Here is a 14,755-nt window from a genome sequence, read left to right as displayed (position 1 = left end):
GCTGGATGTGTCAATGTGTAATTTATACATGCATAATATATGAGCAGAATTACTGTCTTACCTCAATTAGCAACAAAATCCCTAGTTTGAAAGTGACTGTTTTCTGCAAGCTGTGTGGCGTCGTTTCCCCCACATTTTCCCCCACGTGGGCCAGCCCCTTAGCAGTTCGAGTTTCTGCCAATGAGCTTTAGCCCCTCGCCATACGAGTGACAGCTAGCGAGATGCACACACAGCAGAGCCAGGGAGCGAGATCGATGACGTGGTGCACATATCTGCACATATGTGACGAAGTACACCATTTTCACGGGCCAACTTTTGGCTCGTGAGTTCTACTTTCAGAACTACTGGCTAAAAATATACAAAAGTACCGGAGAATCTCTCACTGATCTCTGTCTGATAGCACACACAATGAAAATGGATGCCAAGAGACCCATAATAAACCTGCTGGAGGAAGAGTTGAGTTGAATTGAAAAGTGTGAAAGTTTGGCGTGGTCACCATGGTTACCATGACCTCTGTATAGGCTATGTACCCTGGGAGGGGGTAGCCTACTCTGAATTTGGTGAATGATAATGCACATTTGCAAATGTGTTGATTTTATTTTATCCCTCCCTTCAGTATCCATAATGACATTCTAATAAGGCTACTTAATCTTCCAACGGGTTCCCCCGAGAGTTCTAAAGGATAGAATTACAGAACATTGAGATTTCATATCCCCTGTTCTACCCTGAAGGCAATTATCTCACTTGTCTCTTTCTCTCTCTATCTGTCTCTCTCTATCTGTCTCTCTCTCTCTGTGTCTCTCTCTCTCTGTGTCTCTCTCTCTCTCTCTCTCTCTCTCTCTCTCTCTCTCTCTCTCTCTCTCTCTCTCTCTCTCTCTCTCTCTCTCTCTCTCTCTCTCTCTCTCTCTCTCTCTATATATCCCTCTCTCTCCTTCTCCCTCTCTCTCCCTCCCTGTGCCAGCCAGAACAATATAATCAATCAATGTAATTTAATTTGATCTTTCAGGCTGGCTCCTGTTTACTGCGCCAGGGTAATAAGTTTAATCTTTAGCTTACGAGGGCGTAACAAATAGAGAGGGGCTCTCCACAGCTTCAGATGAAATGTTATTAAGTTGAATGAAGCATCGAGATGGGCTTCAGATTCACTTTTCAATCTAATGTATATTGAGGAGAGGGGTTGCATGGGGCTGAGACACACTTCGTACTGTAATAAAGGGGTGAGAGATAGAGAGAGAGAGAGAGAGAGAGAGAGAGAGAGAGAGAGAGAGAGAGAGAGAGAGAGAGAGAGAGAGAGAGAGAGAGAGAGAGAGAGAGAGAGAGAGAGAGAGAGAGAGAGAGAGAGAGAGAGAAAGAGACAAGTGAGATAATTGCTTAGCTTCAGGACTGGATCTTAGATTGACATAACAGACTGATTTCATAAAGCTGGGTTTGCGTTCCTCGATAAAAGCTGGCGTAGGTTTTGTCTGGTAAGAGACTTTATCCTGATGATTTTGATAAACCCCCAGTCAGTCAGTTTCAGTCCTGCTTGAAGCGGTGAATGTAACACAATAGTTAGTATTTTAGTGATAGTCAGTCATGGAGGGCTCCCACTGTTCTGGGATTCATCACATTCATTATTTAGTGGTAAACCAGCCTGTTGTTGTAGATGCTGTACAAATCCAACGAACCAGCACTAAAGTCTGCTCTGGAGCAGATTAACTGGAGCTGTGTGTGGGTTAGTGATGCGAAGGTTAGCTGTTTGTTTACCCGCACCCACCCCAAATTGCTAATAACCCATCTGCAACTGCCCGACGATATATAGTGCCTTCTTTTTCCACATTTTGTAAGGTTACAGCCTTGTATTAAATTGTTTTTTTTCCCTCATCAATCTACATACATACAAAGGAAAAACAGTTTTCAGAGACTTGTCCCGAAGCCACTCCTGCATTGTCTTGGCTGCGTGCTTAGGGTTGTTGTCCTGTTGGAAGGTGAACCGTCGACCCAGTCTGAGGTCCTGTGCGCTCTGAAGCAGGTTTTCATCGAGGATCTCTCTGTACTTTGCTCCGTTCAGCTTTGCCTCGATCCTGACTAGTCTCCCAGTCCCTGCCGCTGGAAAACATCCCCACAGCATGATGCTGCCACCACCATGCTTCACCGTAGGGATGGTGCCAGGTTTCCTCCAGACGTGACGCATGGCATTCAGGCCAAAGAGTTCAATCTTGGTTTCATCAGACTAGAGAATCTTGTTTCTCATGGTCTGAGAGTCCTTTAGGTGCCTTTTGCCAAACTCCAAGTGGGCTGTCATGTGCCTTTTACTGAGGAGTGGCTTCCGTCTGGCCACTCTACCATAAAGGCCTGATTGGTGGAGTGCTGCAGAGATGGTTGTCCTTCTGGAAGGTTCTCCCATCTCCATAGAGGAACTGTAGAGCTCTGTCAGAGTGACCATCCGGTTCTTGATCACCTCCCTGACCAAGGTCCTTCTCCCCCGATTGCTCAGTTTGGCCGGGCGGCCAGCTCTAGAAAGAGTCTTGGTGGTTCCAAACTTCTTCCATTTAAGAATGATGGAGGCCACTGTGTTCTTGGGGACCTTCAATGCTGCAGACATTTTTTGGTACCCTTCCCCAGGTCTGTGCTTTGACACAAGGCTGTCTTAGAGCTACGGACAATTCCTTTGACTTCATGGCTTGGTTTTGCTCTGACATGCACTGTCGACTGTGGGACCTTATATAGACAGGTGTATTCCTTTCCAAATCATGTCCAATCAATTGAATTTACCACAGGTGGACTCCAATCAAGTTGTAGAAACATCTCAAGGATGATCAATGGAAATAGGATGCACCTGAGTCTCATGACGTCACGATCGTTTACGAACGAGAAGGACCAAGGCGCAGCGTGATATGCGTACATGTTTATTTATATAGAATAAACACCACAACGACAAAATAACAAACGAAACGTGAAGTCCAAGGTAACCTACAAACAACATACCTTACACGGAACTAGATCCCACAACTAACAGGTGCCAAAAGGCTGCCTAAGTATGGTCCCCAATCAGAGACAACGATCTATAGCTGCCTCTGATTGGGAACCACCCCGACCAACATAGATCTACACATTCTAGATCTAACACATAGAAAACAACATAGCACATCACAACACAGAAAATACACACCCTGACTCAACAAATACAAGTCCTCAGAGTCAGGGCGTGACATGACAATTTTGAGTCTCATGCAGGGACGGCTTGTTCAATAGGGCGATATGGGCGACGCACTGCCAAACGGGAAAAGGAAGGGATTTTTTTTCTAATCAATTATAAAAAAATAAAAAATAAAAAAAATTATATTTTTTTTTTATAAATTTATAAAAAATTATATCACGGCAACAGCAGTTATCAGTGTTCACGTCTGATCTGCCAGCCACTAAATGTCAAATCAGGCTAAAGTCGTGCTTCAAATGGCCCCCGCTCGCTTTTTTGGGCGATTTCAGTCAGGTTGAAAATCGCCCAGAAGTCTCTCATAGCCTGTCATGTAAAATCTATTTTTTTCACATTTCAAAGCTTTCAATACATTCTCTATGGGTGTCTGTGTGCATGCACTTACGCGCTTTCGTCATACGTGACGTAACGTTGAACGTAACTAAGACAATGGCGGCTATCAGCGTCTATGTTGCGACCTGCAGTGTGGCGTTATTTTATGTTTTTAATTTGTAGACTTAGTTTACAAACATTCTGCAAACATTCTGCTTTGGACTGATCTTCGGTTTTGGACTGATCTTGTTGATCGTGTACATACCCGCTACGAACGGACTAAATAATGAAAACGCTGCTGGCAGAGAGGTGGAGCCGGCCACCTTCACCCTGGTCAGAGCGGACCGCGATCCTGGTAAGAGAGCGACTGTACCCCGACATTGAACTGCTTTCTGTGTCATTGAACCTTACTATTGTTGATAAAACAAGTTTACTGGAGAACGGAGAAAAAGTAGAGACTTTTGGACAAGGTGGATAATTGTATAATATAAGGCAGTTTATTCAGAGGTAAAGATATCTGCAATCGCGTTCACGGACCCGTTCGTCAAACTCTTAGGGAGCTATAAATCAAGCCCCATTACTTACCATATCAGATAAGAGAAATTGCTGCAGCTACATATATTTTACATCCTGGCCCTACATAGTTCACTATTTGCATCACTTACCAAAATATTACATGTGGTCATATATGCTTGGAAAGTGGAGATGCCATAGAACGTCAAAAAAGTAAACATTGCTGGAGACACATTGCGTTTGCTAGCGAAGAGATTTGTTGTGGCAAATGAACTTGGGCTGGGAATTGCCAGGAACCTCACGATAAGATATATGCATCAGCATTGCGAGTCTCATGATTCTATACGTATTGCGATTCGATACTGTGATTTTATTGCGCACCATATGTCTGTTGCAGAGGGATCAGAAAGCCATGAGAACGAGTTTTGATCAGTCATGGAAATAAAAGTGCTGAAAACAAATTGGCTCCCAATGTGAAAAGATTGAGAACAAGCTATGAAGGAACAATAATGGTGTTTTGGTGCAGGTACAGCCAACTAGCGCTAAAATATTGCGATATTGTCAATACAGTATATCGTAAAGTATCACTATGTAACTCGATTTCTTTCACCCCAATCCCTCAAATTAACGGTAAATAACTGAATTGTTTGCCCCACATTTAGCTAAGATGATTAGCTAGCCAGCTAAAATGTTTTATTTAGTTAGCAGTCGCATCTACAATAGTTTACTGTCAATAACATGTCTCCAAAAATGACGTGGTGTCTCCAATTGTGTTGACATTTTACAATTGCAATGCGCATCCATGAGTATCCACTTTCTGTAGCTCAGCTGGTAGAGCATGGTGCTTGTAACGCCAAGGTAGTGGGTTCGATCCCGGGACCACCCATACACAAAAATGTATGCACGCATGACTGTAAGTCGCTTTGGATAAAAGCGTCTGCTAAATGGCAATTATTATTATTATTATTATTATTATCTGAAGAGAGCCCGAAACATTGTGTGCAGACATTTTATGCAATAAATGAAGTAGGTTCAATCTAGTAGTTCTGATCTTCTGATTGGTCCTGATGAGTTGGGCGAGGTCCCCTCCAGGCTACTGTCACTGTTGCATTGGCTCTGAGTCGGGTTCTCTGTCTTCAAATGTTCAGCCTAAGAGAGGGGATTTTTGTGTGTGTGTGTGTGTGTGTGTGTGTTTAACAGTGATGATGTGTGTGTGTGTGTGTGTTTAACAGTGATGATGTGTGTGTGTGTGTGTGTGTGTGTGTGTCCTCAGAGCAAGAACTCGTGAGTTGGAAGAACTGAGAGGCCTATGGCGTGGGTGTTGTCCTTGGCCACCTGCTGACAAGGCTGACAAGATAGGACCCTTTTGTCCATTGTTATTGGATAGGAACATAACTTATAACCAGCTCCTGACCTAAATAGATCTTAGCACAACATTTTACTCAACATATCATATTCCATATTCACTATAACAAATATATTTACTACGACATTAGCAAGAACCGCCACATCCTCAGCCGGCTAATCCAGTGTGTGAAGTTTTGCGGAGTGTTTGAGTTAGCTTTGCGAGGCAAAGATGAAACTGAGGGCTCCACCAACCCTGGTAAGCCAACACTTTTGAGATCAGTCAATAAATGCTTCTGGTATTGACTTATATGCTGCCCCTGTCTTCATGTTGTTGCTGGACATATCTTTTTTTAAATGTGTGTAGGTCACCTAAATCATCAGAAAAATTGCCCCTCCTGAGAATTTTTTCAGGAGCCGCCACTGGTCTCATGACAAAGTGTCTGAATACTTATGTAAATAAGGTATTTCTGTTTTAAAAAATGTATACATTTGCAAAAATTTCTAAAAACCTGTTTTCACTTTGTCATTAGGGGGTATTGTGTGTAGATTGATAAGGGAATAAACAATTGAATACATTTTAGAATAAGGCTGTAACGTAACAATATGTGGAAAAAGTGAATGGGTCTGAATACTTTCCGAATGCACTGTATTAAGGATCTTAGTTTAGTTTATTAATTCGACCATTTAAAGAAAAACGAGCACACATAAAACTTGAAAAAGCCATACATGCACATGAGTAAAATCATCGAGGATAACACACAATAAAGTTTGGGACTTATTTCCACTGTGGTCCTCTTGAAACAAGATGGCTAGTCAAGATCCAACACGGTTGACCACAGTATGACAGAGAGATAATACAACATAAAAACAAAGAAGAAGAACATCTATCTCATCATTGCAGTTACATCATAGGGGTCATTCATACAGAAGACATCAAACAGTTTTTTACTTTATTTTTTAAAGCTTCCCAGAGAGGATGTTGTTTTTATGGGCAGAGGCAACTCATTCCACTCTGAGGCTCCAGTATACATGTTTTTCATCCGCAGGGACTGGGAAACTGTTCAGAATTGAAGGAATTATGGATGGCGCTAAATACAGGGAAATTCTTGAGGGAAACCTTGTTTCAGTCTTCCAGAGATTTGAGACTGGGACGGAGGTTCACCTTCCAGCAGGACAATGACCCTAAGCATAATGCTAAAGCAACACTCGAGTGGTTTAAAGGGAAACATTTAAATGTCTTGGAATGGCCTAGTCAAAGCCCAGACCTCAATCCAATTGAGAATCTGTGGTATGACTTAAAGATTGCTGTACACCAGCGGAACCCATCCAACTTGAAGGAGCTGGAGCAGTTTTTCCTTGAAGAATGGGCAAAAATCCCAGTGGCTAGATGTGCCAAGCTTATAGAGACATACCCCAAGAGACTTGCAGCTATAATTGCTGCAAAAGGTAACTCTACAAAGTATTGACTTGGGGGGGGGGGGTGAATAGATATGCACGCTCAAGTTTTCTGTTTTTTCTGTCTTATTTCTTGTTTCTTTCACCAGAAAAAAAATATTTTTCATCTTCAAAGTGGTAGGCATCTTGTGTAAATCAAATGATACAAACCCCCCAAAAATGTAAGGCAACAAAATAGGAAAAATGCCAAGAGGGGTGAATACTTTCGCAAGCCACTGTATGTGAGTAACCCTAACCCTATCTGGAGCTTCCCCTTCATAAACTTAGATTAGCCGCCAAACCAGGAAGTACTAGTGTAGTCAAAATGGCATTGAATGAGGGCAGTGGCTAGCACTCTCACGGAGTCCTTATCAAGCAGCTTGGATTTTTTTGCCAAAGACGTAGTCCTGGCAATAACCTTCACTAGCACTTTAGTGGACATGCTCACACCTCCTAAGCTTCCATCAAGGATGCATCCCAGGTAGCTAACAGAGGTTTTAGTAGTCAGCACCTCACCCCCTAGCTCCACTCTGATTTCAGAGGACCTACACAATTTAGGTCTGGACCCCAAAATAATTGCCTCAGTTTTACCTAAGTGCAGAGATCGCTTATTATCTCCAAGCCATTTGTTAATGTTAGTAAGCTCTGTGCTAAGTATGCTCTCCAACATAGTTTTACTTTTGTGAGACACCAGAAGTGTAGAGTCATCAGTATAAAGGAAAAGATGACAAGAACAAGCATATTTCATATTGTTTATGTACAGTAAAAACAGTAGAGATGCCTTGTTCAAGAGAGAGATTAACAATATGCGTAATACAAGAGGCAATTTGCTCAGCAGAATCTCTAAGAAACCTTGCAGGAATATTATACAGGCCTGTGGCTTTGGAGCATTTAATCTCTGCTAGCATACTGGCTGTTTTGGCTCTAGCTACCTTTGCAAAAGAGTTTTGCTGAACCCCTAACTCGGCATAACACTTCTTGACTTGGTCATTTCCATACAAACCAGAACTGGTTAGCAGCTTGCTAACCAGCTTGCTAACCAGCTTGCTGGCAACAGAAGTAAAAAAAATAGTTGAATCTGGCAATCTCAGCTTTTTCATATACCATCTCCCCGCTGATGTTCAGTCCAATACTGTTTAGTTTGTTTCTGGTAGTACTACTACAGCCTAGTTCCTTAAATGATTTCCAAAGCTTTTTAGGGTCATTTTTGTTCTGAATGATTTTATCAGCAAAGTAACCCCTCATATCTTCATCCAACCTGCGCTGTGCTTTATTTCTCTGACAAAATCAGGCTGCTCTTGAGAGTTCTTACATTTCTGAAAGGCCTTATTCCATTAGCTACTGCCAAGGCAGCAGCTACTCTTCCTGGGGTCCAGCAACATTAACCTCTACGGGTTCGGTGTCCCGTATACAGGACGGTTGAGCTAACGTGTGCTAATGTGATTAGCATGACTGTTGTAAGTAACAGCAAACTTTCCAGGACATAGACATGTCTTATTTGGGCAGAAAGCTCAAATTCTTGTTAATTTAACTGCACTGTCCAATTTACAGTAGCTATTACAGTGAAAAAATACCATGCTATTGTTTGAGGAGAGTGCACAACAACAAAAAACTTGTGTAGCAGTGATTTCACTCGCAGTAGCTAACGTGTATAGTCTTGAGTCATCCGCATACATATCCACACTGGCTTTACTCAAGTGGCATGTCATTAGTAAAGATTGAAAAAAGTAAGGGGCCTAGACAGCTGCCCTGGGGAATTCCTGATTCTACCTGGATTATGTTGGCGAGGCTTCCATTAAAGAACACACTCTGTGTTCTGTTAGACAGGTAACTCTTTATCCACAATATAACAGGGGGTGTAAAGCCATAACACATCAGTTTTTCCATCAGCAGACTATGATCGATAATGTCAAAAGCTTCACTGAAGTCTAACAAAACAGCCCCCACAATCTTTCTATCTTCAATTTATCTCAGCCAATCATCAGTCATTTGCATAAGTGCTGTGCTTGTTGAATGTCCTTCCCTATAAGCGTGCTGAAAGTCTGTTGTCAATTTGTTTACAGTAAAATAGCATTGTATATGGTCAAACACCATTTTTTCCAAAAGTTTACTAAGGGTTGGTAACAGGTTGATTGGTTGGCTATTTGAGCCAGTAAAGGGGGCTTTACTACTCTTGGGTAGCGGAATTACTTTTGCTTCCCTCCAGGCCTGAGGGCACACACTTTCTAGTAGGCTTAGATTGAAGATATAGGAGTGGCAATATCGTCCACTATTATCCTCAGTAATTTTCCATCGAAGTTGTCAGACCCCGGTGGCTTGTCATTGCTGATAGACAACACTAATTGTTTCACCTCTTCCACACTCACCTTACGGAATTCAAAATTACAATGCTTGTCTTTCATAATTTTATCAGTTATACTTGGATGTTTTTTGCTGACATGTCATGCCTAAGTTTGCTAATCTTGCCAATGAAAAAATCATTAAAGTAATTGGCAATATCACTGGGTTTTGTGATGAATGAGCCATCTGATTCAATGAATGGTGGAGCTGAGTTTGCCTTTTTGCCCAAAATTTCATTTAAGGTGCTCCAAAGCTTTTCACTATCATTCTTTGTCATTTATCTTTGTTTCATAGTGTAGTTTCTTCTTCTTTTTATTCAGTTTAGTCACATGATTTCCCAATTTGCAGTACATTTGCCAATCGGTTGTGCAGCCAGACTCATTTGCTATTCCTTTTGCCTCATCCCTCTCAACCATAAAAAAAATTGTAATTCCTCATCAATCCACAGAGATTTAACAGTTAGGAACTGCTGCATCACTAGTGTTACTGTGTTACTGTGTTGGACACTCTGCCTCATTGTGGGCTAATTGTCAAGGATTTATAGAAGAGATAGGGGAGGGGGAGGAGAGAAGGAGGGAACGGATGATTTATAGAAGAGATGGGGGAGGAGGAGAGAAGGAGGGAATGGATGATTTATAGAAGAGATGGGGGAGGAGGAGAGAAGGAGGGAACGGATGATTTATAGAAGAGATAGGGGAGGGGGAGGAGAGAAGGAGGGAACGGATGATTTATAGAAGAGATGGGGGAGGGGGAGAGAAGGAGGGAACGGATGATTTATAGAAGAGATAGGGGAGGAGGAGAGAAGGAGGGAAGGGATGATTTATAGAAGAGATAGGGGAGGGGGAGAGAAGGAGGGAACAGATGATTTATAGAAGAGATGGGGAAGGAGGAGGAGAGAAGGAGGGAAGGGATGATTTATAGAAGAGATGGGGAAGGAGGAGGAGAGAAGGAGGGAACGGATGATTTATAGAACAGATGGAGGAGGAGGAGAGAAGGAGGGAACGGATGATTTATAGAAGAGATAGGGGAGGGGGAGAGAAGGAGGGAACGGATGATTTATAGAAGAGATGGGGAAGGAGGAGGAGAGAAGGAGGGAACGGATGATTTATAGAAGAGATGGGGAAGGAGGAGGAGAGAAGGAGGGAAGGGATGATTTATAGAATGGATGGAGGAGGAGGAGAGAAGGAGGGAAGGGATGATGGAGGGAAGACTAATATAATGTGATTAACTAACAGCAATGTGCCGTTGAAGGGCAAGATCTTGGCGACGAGAGAGATTGGCTTCTTTCCCAGCGATGCCGTTAGGCCCTGCCCATGTGTAAGTATGGAAGCTAAACACCCTTATTAAACAACTTATTTAAAGACTTAATGAAGCCTTCATAAACCTTCATCAGCCTTCATAAACCCTTTCTAAGGCCTACATTCTTCGCAGATGATTGCTCATTACTGCAGATGACCTCCACTTGTCTGCATTGATCTCATTTGGCTGGAAATAACCATGTTTCTCTCTGTCCCTCCCAGGTGCCCAAGCCAGTGGATTACTCAGCCCAGCTGTGGTAGGTGAAACAACAACTCTAACACAGTGGGGGGAAAAAAGTATTTAGTCAGCCACCAATTGTGCAAGTTCTCCCACTTAAAAAGATGAGAGAGGCCTGTAATTTTCATCATAGGTACACGTCAACTATGACAGACAAAATGAGGAAAAGAAATCCAGAAAATCACATTGTAGGATTTTTTATGAAATTATTTGCAAATTATTGTGGAAAATAAGTATTTGGTCAATAACAAAAGTTTCTCAATACTTTGTTATATACCCTTTGTTGGCAATGACACAGGTCAAACGTTTTCTGTAAGTCTTCACAAGGTTTTCACACACTGTTGCTGGTATTTTGGCCCATTCCTCCATGCAGATCTCCTCTAGAGCAGTGATGTTTTGGGGCTGTCGCTGGGCAACACAGACTTTCAACTCCCTCCAAAGATTTTCTATGGGGTTGAGATCTGGAGACTGGCTAGGCCACTCCAGGACCTTGAAATGCTTCTTACGAAGCCACTCCTTCGTTGCCCAGGCGGTGTGTTTGGGATCATTGTCATGCTGAAAGACCCAGCCACGTTTCATCTTCAATGCCCTTGCTGATGGAAGGAGGTTTTCACTCAAAATCTCACGATACATGGCCCCATTCATTCTTTCCTTTACACGGATCAGTTGTCCTGGTCCCTTTGCAGAAAAACAGCCCCAAAGCATGATGTTTCCACCCCCATGCTTCACAGTAGGTATGGTGTTCTTTGGATGCAACTCAGCATTCTTTGTCCTCCAAACACGACGAGTTGAGTTTTTACCAAAAATCTGACCATACCTGGTTAAATAAAGGTGAAATAAATAAAAATAAATATGACATTCTCCCAATCCTCTTCTGGATCATCCAAATGCACTCTAGCAAACTTCAGACGGGCCTGGACATGTACTGGCTTAAGCAGGGGGACATGTCTTGCACTGCAGGATTTGAGTCCCTGGCGGCGTAGTGTGTTACTGATAGTAGGCTTTGTTACTTTGGTCCCAGCTCTCTGCAGGTCATTCACTAGGTCCCCCCGTGTGGTTCTGGGATTTTTGCTCACCGTTCTTGTGATCTTTTTGACCCCACGGGTGAGATCTTGCGTGAAGCCCCAGATCGAGGGAGATTATCAGTGGTCTTGTATGTCTTCCATTTCCTAATAATTGCTCCCACAGTTGATTTCTTCAAACCAAGCTGCTTACCTATTGCAGATTCAGTCTTCCCAGCCTGGTGCAGGTCTACAATTTTGTTTCTGGTGTCCTTTGACAGCTCTTTGGTCTTGGCCATAGTGGAGTTTGGATTGTGACTGTTTGAGGTTGTGGACAGGTGTCTTTTATACTGATAACAAGTTCAAACAGGTGCCATTAATACAGGCAACAAGTGGAGGACATAGGAGCCTCTTAAAGAAGAAGTTACAGGTCTGTGAGAGCCAGAAATCTTGCTTGTTTGTAGGTGACCAAATACTTATTTTCCACCATAATTTGCAAATAAATTCATTAGAAATCCTACAATGTGATTTTCTGGATTTTTTTTCTCAATTTGTCTGTCATAGTTGATGTGTACCTATGATGAAAATTACAGGCCCCTCTCATCTTTTTAAGTGGGAGAACTTGCACAATTGGTGGCTGACTAAATACTTTTTTTCCCCACCGTATGTTAGTAATCATAATGTCATTGTTTGTGGGTTTCCAATGGTTATTTGTGCGCTGTTTGTGATTGTCTAATGATTGTGTAATAGTTGTGTGTTGATTGTGTGATTGTTGGTTGATGGTTGTCTGATGGTTGTACGTAGGTTGTGTGTTGGTTGTGCGATGGTTATCTGATGTTGTCTGATGGTTATCTCATGGTTTTCTCATGGTCAGGTTTGCGGGGCCGATGGAGAGGCACCAGGCGGAGGTAGTGCTGATGGACAGAGAGAACAGCACCTACCTGATCAGACACAGGACCAGAGAGTGCAACGAGTATGCCATCAGTTTCAAGTAAGTAGAACGTGCGGGTGTGAGTGTGGGTGTGTCAGCATCATGGAAGTGGAGCAGGGCTGGGGCATGTTCTTGCCTTCCAGAACCATGGTGTACCTGTCATGTCACACTGTCCTCTTCAATGAGCCATAGAGAGTCTGAAAGCTTTTTGGGACTGTGTTTTTACCTTACAGATGATGTTAACACACATAACACACCACACTGTCTCTCATATGTGGAGCAGGGAATTACAACTTCAGCTGTTACATACAGAACCAGGATTTAACTGCCATGTCACTGGACACTCTCACGGTCAGTTAGCCATTCAAACTGTATTTTTTTATCCCAAATCTTTTTTGGGATATGTCAGACATTGTCCAGTTATTCGGCTACGGTCTATGGGTTAGAGACTATGAAGTAAGACTCTAGAGCAGAGTCGAGGGCCTCTGGTATTGTGACACAGCACTCCAGCCAGTGGCATTCAAGCCTGCTTGTCGTAGTAGACTCTATGGTTGTCAAGGTGGACTCTATGGTTGTCAAGGTGGACTTTATGGTTGTCAAGGTGGACTCTATGGTTATCATGGTGGATCAATGGTTATCAGGGTGGACTCTATGGTTGTCAAGGTGGACTCTATGGTTATCAGGGTGGACTCTGGTTGTTGTCAAGGTGGAGTCTATGGTTGTCAAGGTGGACTCGATGGTTGTCAAGGTGGACTCTTTAATTGTTGTCAAGGTGGACTCTATGGTTGTCAAGGTGGACTCTATGGTGGACTCTATGGTTGTCAAGGTGGACTCTATGGTTGACAAGGTGGACTCTTTGGTTGACAAGGTGGACTCTTTGGTTGACAAGGTGGACTCTTTGGTTGACAAGGTGGACTCTATGTTGGACTCTATGGTTGTCAAGGTGGACTCTATGGTTGACAAGGTGGACTCTTTGGTTGACAAGGTGGACTCTATGGTTGACAAGGTGGACTCTTTGGTTGACAAGGTGGACTCTTTGGTTGACAAGGTGGACTCTTTGGTTGACAAGGTGGACTCTTTGGTTGACAAGGTGGACTCTATGGTGGACTCTATGGTTGACAAGGTGGACTCTATGGTTGACAAGGTGGACTCTTTGGTTGACAAGGTGGACTCTTTGGTTGACAAGGTGGACTATGGTGGACTCTATGGTTGACAAGGTGGACTCTATGGTTGACAAGGTGGACTCTTTGGTTGACAAGGTGGACTCTAGGGTGGACTCTATGGTTGACAAGGTGGACTCTATGGTTGTCAAGGTGGACTCTATGGTGGACTGTGTTCTGCTTTGATGTATTTTCTGAACGTTCCAATCCTAATAGGCCGTCATACTGCTTATACCTTGTGTGTGTGTCCTACTGCTTCAGATTGTTATCTGGAGGCCTGGTGTGTGTGTTTATATGTGTGAAGAGCATAGCCTTCACCAAACAGGGGCCTCATCCATCTCAATGTATAACAGAACAGTATATAACTCAACAGACATTAATAATGTATAACTCAACATATATCCATTATGTATAACTCATTTTGCAACGTTACCGTATTTTCCTCATCCATAATAAAAAACATACATACAACAGGGCAGCATAACTGTCTCATGTCGGATCCTATGTACAGCTGAAGTCTGAAGTTTACATACACTTAGGTTGGAGTCATTAAAACTCGTTTTTCAACCACTCCACACATTTCTTGTTAACAAACTATAGTTTTGGCAAGTCGGTTAGGACATCTACTTTGTGGATGACACAAGTAATTTTTCAAACAATTGTTAACAGACAGATTATTTCACTTATAATTCACTGTATCACAATTCCAGTGGGTCAGAAGTTTACATACACTAAGTTGACTGTGCCTTTAAACAGCTTGGAATATTCCAGAAAATGATGTCATGGCTTTAGAAGCTTCTGATAGGCTAATTTACATTATTTTAGTCAATTGGAGGTGTACCTGTGGATGTATTTCAAGGCCTACCTTCAAATTCAGTGCCTCTTTGCTTGACATCATGGGAAAATTGAAAGAAATCAGCCAAGACCTCAGAAAAAAAATTGTAGACCTCCACAAGTCTGGTTCATCCTATAGAAAATGTGTGGG

General features: G+C 42.6%; 1 protein-coding gene across 2 annotated transcripts in view; it reads left to right on the top strand.

Annotated features, from left to right (window-relative positions):
• LOC121535374 (guanine nucleotide exchange factor VAV3-like) overlaps nt 1–14,755 on the top strand; it is a 121,132-nt gene that overhangs the window by 77,597 nt on the left and 28,780 nt on the right. For both annotated transcript variants that reach the window (XM_041842394.1, XM_041842393.1), the window contains exons 21-23: nt 10,394–10,459; nt 10,663–10,697; nt 12,554–12,670. In XM_041842394.1, coding sequence (XP_041698328.1) covers nt 10,394–10,459; nt 10,663–10,697; nt 12,554–12,670 — 218 coding nt within the window. The remainder of the gene's footprint in view (nt 1–10,393; nt 10,460–10,662; nt 10,698–12,553; nt 12,671–14,755) is intronic.

Source organism: Coregonus clupeaformis, chromosome 21 (genome assembly GCF_020615455.1).
Source record: "Coregonus clupeaformis isolate EN_2021a chromosome 21, ASM2061545v1, whole genome shotgun sequence".
Classification (NCBI taxonomy): Eukaryota; Metazoa; Chordata; class Actinopteri; order Salmoniformes; family Salmonidae; genus Coregonus; species Coregonus clupeaformis.
Note: the sequence above shows the minus strand (reverse complement) of the source record. Positions and strands in the feature narration are given on the sequence as shown.